General features: G+C 31.8%; 1 protein-coding gene across 3 annotated transcripts in view; it reads right to left on the bottom strand.

The window, feature by feature from the left end:
* LOC117123519 (solute carrier family 12 member 4-like) overlaps window positions 1-8,014 on the bottom strand; it is a 31,759-nt gene that overhangs the window by 14,813 nt on the left and 8,932 nt on the right. For 2 of the 3 annotated variants that reach the window (XM_033269470.1, XM_033269472.1), the window contains 4 exons: window positions 5,443-5,516; window positions 2,172-2,282; window positions 1,200-1,352; window positions 349-534 (listed from right to left, as the gene is read on the bottom strand). In XM_033269470.1, the coding sequence (XP_033125361.1) occupies window positions 349-534; window positions 1,200-1,352; window positions 2,172-2,282; window positions 5,443-5,516 (524 nt within the window). The remainder of the gene's footprint in view (window positions 1-348; window positions 535-1,199; window positions 1,353-2,171; window positions 2,283-5,442; window positions 5,517-8,014) is intronic. The other variant, XM_033269471.1, reaches the window with a different exon arrangement.

Genomic DNA, 8,014 nt, shown 5'->3' with positions numbered 1-8,014 from the left:
GGGGGGGGGGGGGGGGGGGGGGGGTAATAAAGTTCTTGTGTATTGCCTTAATATCTATCCAAAAATGTTTTCAAGCAATAAAGCACAATTACATGACCAATAATAAATGTATGCAAAAATTCATAACCAACATGTGTTTAGAAATTCAGGTTTGCTTGTTTGCAATCTTTCCACGAAATTGATGACGACAGCGTCACAGAAGTACGGATGAAGATATTGAAAAGGTTAAAAAAAAAAAAAAAGTCAATATCAAGGTAAACAATTCAAATATATATACATTTTATTTTGTTGCCGTTTTATACTAACACAAACAGTGAATTTTAAGCAATTTTGTACACTAAAACTTACAAGCAAGATCTCAATGGCACCAAGAATATACATGGAGGAAGCAAATGTTGTACCAAGATAGAAAAGGACACCAACAGCGCCACCGAACTCGGGTCCTAGAGCTCTGGAGATCATAAAATACGAACCTCCAGCTGGAACAACACCATTTGTTGCTATCGCACTCATTGAGATGGCAGTTAAAGAAGTCTGGGAAATAATATAATATAGTTATTATATATAATATAATATATATATATAATTAAAATAATATGAAAATTCATAAAAAGAATTATATACTGCATATAGATTCTAGGCATCTGACTGGTTAAGAAGCAGGCAATAAAATGTACTGTTACCCTATGGAATAGTACTTTTTTGCCCTGCCACGCGATGTGCAATCTCTAGGCCATGTTGCTATGTAATTTATGAGGCGCACAAACGGTAAAGGATACGCGACCTCTACGATGCTGAGAGAGATTGGCCTTTTGACCGCCTAGGCCTAGGAAGCAAGCCTAGGCTTACTTGGTATGTACTATTTCCATTACTCTTTAGGTCTTGTAGAACCTATGTATGAGGCATTTAAAACAAATATGGACTGCTCTAGATTTGGGGAACGGTGAAATCTACAACCCCTCGGTGATGCGTAGACCATAGCCCTTGGGAAGATAGGCTACAGTATCCACAATAGATTTCACCATTCCCCTCATGAACAGTCAATATTTGTATAATATATAATGTATAAAATAAGTGTATATAAGACAGTCTTATTATTGTTTTTCATATCATCATCACCGGCATCATTATATTTAACTAGTGAAGCATATTAAATGAATGCCTTATCATCTATTGATGGAGGAAAAGTTATAGCTTACGGTTGCACATGAAATGAGTATAATGAAGAAACTTTCAAGTGCTCCAGCATTGCCTACAATCCATGTTAAACGGATAAACAAGATAACGCCGAGAATGTTTTGCAGACAAGGTAGGTATACACCCATCAAAGTTCCCATCTGAGGTGCTGCATTCTGTTCAAAAAAATAGTTTAATTATACAATAGCAAACTCCAAGAAGATGGGTGGTTATGCCCCTTGTCCCCATCCCACCCCCATTTACAAATATTTGAAAATCTATATATCTTATTAACCATTCCCAAGTTTTTCATCAAACACCCTAAACTGTCTTGGAAAAATTAGTTGTACAACATATATTTTTCCTCTGCAGCCTTGCTTTAACAAAGCCATATTTAATGTATTATATATCATCAAATTTTAGAACACTGGTGACCATAAATGGAGAATATAAAGCTTTGTTAAATTATTGAATTAATAGGCATCATATGGTTTGAATTATGTAGTTTAAAAGGAAATGCTTTGATCATTATCAATCACTTCCTAATACTGTAATTAAGCATGTTATATTCTAAGCCATTCTACAAGGAGCTGTACAAAAAAATATATGCAACTCCAGAATATATAAAACTGACCTCTTTTATTTGTGCCATATAAATCCATTCATATTATTGTGGAAGCGCAGCAGTTGAGTTTTGATCTCTCAACCTCGAGGTCGGAGGTTCGACCCTTTGCTATGCATTTCGCTTGTGTTTTTGGACAAGGCACTTGGCCTAAATTTGTTCCTCTCCACCCAGAAGCATATATGGGTACCTGGCATTTTACTATGGGAGAAGAAAAAGACGGCGGGGAAAGGAAGTGGCCACCCTACCACACAATGCTGACGCTTAGTACGATGAGCCAACAGCTCATTCCACCATGCTTAGTAATGAATGCTGGACTACCTATTATTACTATAATTTTTATTTCTACAAATAATTATCATTTTTAGTGTACCTTTACTTGCTTGTCTCTGCCTTCTGGCTCTTGGGTATGCTCTGGCAGTGTCTTGTAATTGGCCAATGTATTCAGTAATGAGGATATTTTCGGCCTGTGCTTAAAATCATCCTGTAAGAAAAAAAAATTAACCGGTTTTTAAAATTCTGAAACAAATTTCATTCATTTTTTTAATGAATAATATTTTGTAAACATGGAAGAAAATCAGAAAACTGTGAAAATAATTCATGAGAATAAACACAATATATACAATAAATTAAACATATTGTTTATAATTTAATTCATGTGACCAGGCCTTCTGCTTAAATAATTAAAACAACACTATAATAGACACAGACTACAGACTACAATCTATGGTATAAAATCTACTGGGAAATATCCCAAACCTCTACATGTGGTATAGAAGTTTTATCCATCATATTATTAGAGAGACTTACTCTTTATCATTTGATAATAAAACTAAATTGTGCAAGAATAAAATATATTTTTGAAAGACGGTTGGCAAAAATTAATAAATAACATGTTGTTTTCTTATTTAGCAAATAAAAAAAATTGTCAAAGGCATATAGGCAGAGGAGAAATCAAAAATACAACTTTATCATAAAATAATGCAAAAAAAATTAAAAACAACAAAGAATGAACTTCAACCTTTGCTTGAGATCCTATCTCCTGGACATATAGAATGTGACGTTACAATGAAAATTGTTCAGTAATTAGAAAAATGCTTTATGTTTATTGAATTTATCTAATCGTGGGAAAGATGTATTATCTTATTGGAAAGCAATTTTTTTCCCTGAAATTTCCATTTTTTGGCAGAGAATGTACTAGTAACAGACCAAAATTTTAAAAAATAGTTTTATTCAAAATCATGATTAGGTGATAAAATGAGAAAAAAAAATGTGCATGTTCTACATTGCATTCCAACACATGCAGTCATAAACATAAATATCAAGATATGCTCTTTTGGTTTTCCTCTGCCGTTTTTTTTTTACTATGTTCTCTATGTAAATAAACTTTGAACCTTGAATTTTTAATTTTATGAGTAGCATTATGCAAGCTCAATTCATAAATACTGTTGCCTAGATAGTTGAAGGCCAGAGCATCAGACACGTAGAATTAATACTCATAATCAGGAACACGCGCATAAAAATGGTGAGTTAACACCTGGGCAAGATGAATCACCTGTGTAGAAATCCTACCTGAGATATCAATATTTATGGATTTTTACTAAGTTATCACTCAAAGGTGATAATTAAACAGATCTGATCAGGAAATACATTTTCATTAAAAGTTGGAAAATAATTCTTATATACAGTACAGTATCTTTAGAATAATTGAAATTTTACCCGTATCAAATCCAGAAATTTCAAATGAAGGTTTACCTAGCCCTACGTCTGCTTCAGGCAGTGCACGATTTTTTTAGCTAGACAGTTTATATTGCATTAATGCTTGTAGCACTAGCAATCTTTAAAGACTGGTACTGGTGTTTGGTATTTATATTGTGCCTTTCCCTTGCGGTTATGAAGCCCAAGCCAAGCCTCAATAATTGAGGAAAACAATGTAAGGCATAAAATCAGTCATTATTCATGAACCGCATGCATTACAATAGTACAGTCACACAAACAACAAAGACAAATAAACAGATTACAACAATAAAAACACAAATGGAAAATGCAGCAAAAAGAGGCTTCATAGGCAAACAAGTAAGTCTTTAGTGCACGTTTAAAAAGATTGGGATCTAAGATAACTTTAATGTCGGTAGAATCCTTAAAATCCTTAAAGTGATTACCCGCCAATTTATAAAGAAGTACCCCATCATGAAAATGCTGACAAGTTATTTTTTTAGGAATATCTGTAACATTATTGTACTCTTCCTTGACGTGTAAATAGTTTCTTATTTTACTTTTCACATGAATTGAAAACTAATAACTTAATGTATAGTATGAATGTATTTATGATGTAGTGAGATATATAGGCAGAGGTGTTTGATACCAAAATCTCAATGAGTCTAAATTTACCAAGTAACCCATTCCAATAGTAAATACATTATTATCTTTATTTGTAAAAAGCCACATCTAAAAAAAAAAACAAACAAAAACAATAATCATTATAATAACAATAACAATAACAATAACAATAATAATAATAATAATAAAAGTCTAATATAACGCATAATACAATAAAATTGCTTCTATGCGCTTTACATGAACGAAAATAAAAGTACCCATGAAATATCCTAATGCTACATGGAAATCAAACAATGAAAATGGCAAGAAAGCAGTACTAGTAGTATCATTTTTACTACTCTGTTCTTAAGCACTTTGAAGCCTAAGGTTAAAGGCTCGCTGGAATAGTACTCGCACAGGGACTCTAGTGAAAATGGCATCTAGCTAGCCTATCCTACAACAACACAATATACCTCGTGGCACAGAGGCCAAACTGCATGTATACATGTGTATACACAAAAAGAGTTTCTTCCATGAGATTCAAGTCTAGAGGGTAATAAAATATCAATAAAATGCACAGATCTGACATTTTCAAAAATATATTGTTCAATTTTATTATAGCTCAACTGGCAATATCATTTTTAATAAAAGTTAAATAATTATAATGTCAAATTTAATATAACATATTACATTCTACTTTAAATCATGTTCCATTCCTCTCAACATAAACAAAACTCAGAAACCAATCAGATCCGGCCCATAGCAGCTGAAATCATAAAATCCTATAAAACATTTTGTTATGGTACACACTTGACTGCGACTATAAAACTGGTAAAGTAGAAATCCATACTTACATGTTGTTTAGTGATGTAGAAGTAGGGCACATATTATAGTATGCACTGGTACCGCATAAAAAAACTACACATTGTGTGACATTCACTATGGCGAGCAATAATTAATAACAACAGCAAAACAACACAACACAAAAACAACATAACAATATAATACTATTACAAATGTTAATTTACATAACAAAACAACAATATTAATAACACAACACCTGTAATAAATAAAACAAAATGTGATTTAACAGTAAAGCCAAAATTAGGGGAAAATTGTGGACAAATAGGTGGTTACACCACATTTTAACCTACTATTTAATTATTCAAAAATCTGTATTTCCAAATTTTTCGTTTACACTTACACTTGTTGTATCTTGAAAAAATCAGTTCAATATATCAAAAAATGTTTTTCCTCCGCAACCTGGTTTAAAATAAACAATAAACATTTCATTCAAGTAGCATAAGCAAAGCATAAAAGTTTACCTCATAGAGGGCCAAATTGCCGTCGTTAGTGACACCTTTTTCTGCATCATTCACAAAGGGGGCACCCTCCTCACCTGTAAAGCAAAGTTCAATCAAGTTAATTTTAAATTTTAAGCTGCGCTTTTATTCTGTAACAAAAAACAATAATCAAACAAATCTTAAATTTCTAAAGAGAAAACCATTGTAATATAATTATTAGCTTTGTAATCAAATGAAGACCTCAATTGTCTAACTTTCAAAACTCACGAAGGTATTATCATTAGTATACCAGTAAATAATAATCATCAAATATAAACATTCCTAAACATATTTTTTACAATTAATATTTTAGTACTACTATATACAGAACATGCTGTAACAATTTCAAAGCATTTTTCTAAAAGCATAACTACTGCATAATACAATTAGTACTAATAAAAGTCACAGAATCAGTATAACACTATGTTACTAGTAATACACGTCAAAATGGTTCTACTGTAATAATGAACTACACACACTATAATGAGAACAATGCACTGAAATGAAATATTGTATTAGAAATCAATATATAACAGAACAGAATGTGTACACTTTATCAAGCCTTGCCCAGACAATAAAATTTTATTTGAAAAAAACCTGTGACATATGGTCATTGAATATGGTCATGATGACATCACACAATGACCATATATAGGCATATCGTGACTATATATAGGCACATCATGACCATATATAGGCACATCATGACTATATATGGGCATACAACAGTTTTTTTGTCAAAGAAAATTTGATAATGTGGACAGAACCTTAGAAAACTGTTACCTGGTTTTTGTGTTTAGACTTGTGTAGGATTTGGTTCTAATGAAAGTGGATTGAACATTACATGTTGTATCACTTTCATACACTGATCACTATTGCCGTGTATTACCAACTGGAGGCATTGGAAAAAGTTGGTATTTACAGTACAGTATGGTAGTTCATTGGGTTTAAATCTACCTCGTTTAAGATTAGTAGTTGGACATACTGTATTATATATACCATATATGTAGAGTAATACTGTACACGGCATAAAATGTACTGTGTTGAAGCCATACAGTAGTATGACATGATATGTGAAAGATCTGTAACATAGGCAGTACATACAATATATGACATAAGGCATGGTATTGGTATATGACATATTCATAAAGATGTCATTCACCATATATGACATGGTATATGAATATGATGGCTATAATATACAACATACACAATACATGAAATATGGCATATATAGTATATGACATACATATGGATAGCAAGTGGAAGGTTCCTTTTAATTCCTAGCAAAATCTCATAATACTAAATTGTAGACAAAGATATTATCGTCAAAAGGCAAGAATACCTCAAGAGAGATGGATCAACACGACAGAACATCTTGAAGAGGGAGAGTTTAGTTTCAGATGACATTTTGAATCAGGACATATGTTAACTAGTTCAATTCTTCAAACTTTCAATACCAACTTTTTAAAACTAGTTATGACATTGATGGGAAACCTATTGGCACTATCTTCACATCACAAGGTAGACAATAAAATTTAACTACTGTACCAAATTTCTAGACAAATAAATGTGTGAATTAGTATATTCCAGAATGTAAAATGTGAGGTTTTGTCCTACAATGAATCTTTTTGTACAAAACACAACATAAAAACAAAACACAATATACAAAACATGTACAGTACATATAAACATTTATGTAAGTTTGCATTCTTTAATGTTTTTGCTATGTTGCAACTTAGAACTAATTTGATACTTTAAATTTTCTCTTATTGGGTTGTGTTTACCTAGGTGTGTGACTGTGTAAGTACAGTATGCTAGTATGTGTGTGTGTGTGTATGCGTGAATGCGTATGGGTAGGGGGGGGGGAGGATATGTATGTGTAGTATGTAAGTTATTGAATGTATGTATGCATGTCTGTATGTAAATATCTAAAATATGTGTGCGCGCTGGTGTATATGAATGTATCATGCATGTATGCCTACCATATTGTATGTATGTATAGGCCTACAGTACAGTACAGTAAAGTACTGTATTCACTACTGTATCTGCTTTGTATTTGTATACTTAAGTGTTTTTGACTCAATGATATTACTTTTGAAATTTTGATATTGTATTTATTCTGTAGTTAAGTTATGAAAGGAAGGTTCTTTCAAATATCATTGAAGAATTGTGCTTGTGCTTTTTAGTATTAATTTCAATGTAACTTCTTTTTTTGTAATTTTCTTGGTTTTGAATTGACGAGTGCCACTGTAACGAAAGTTTTTGTTCAATAAATTATTATTATTACAACAAATAGTTATTGCTGCAAATAGAGAACAACGTTAGATTTATAGTCTTTGCTTTAAATTACTAGGTTGAGTAGAATCGGAGCATAATCACTAGGAAGTTCAGATGTAAAATACTGTACACTTGAATGGAGAAAATTGGATTGCACCTAATAATTTTTTTAAATAAATTTGTTAACAAGTATTTAAACAGATTTTGCTATTGTGAAAACTACAGGTATTAAAGATACCATATTGCTTGCCAAAGATACAGGAAAATATCTCCA

This window comes from Anneissia japonica, unplaced genomic scaffold (genome assembly GCF_011630105.1).
Source record: "Anneissia japonica isolate Jap-2015-1 unplaced genomic scaffold, ASM1163010v1 scaffold287717_len1600092_cov198, whole genome shotgun sequence".
NCBI classification, from domain to species: domain Eukaryota; kingdom Metazoa; phylum Echinodermata; class Crinoidea; order Comatulida; family Comatulidae; genus Anneissia; species Anneissia japonica.
This window is presented reverse-complemented; position numbering and strand designations above follow the sequence as displayed.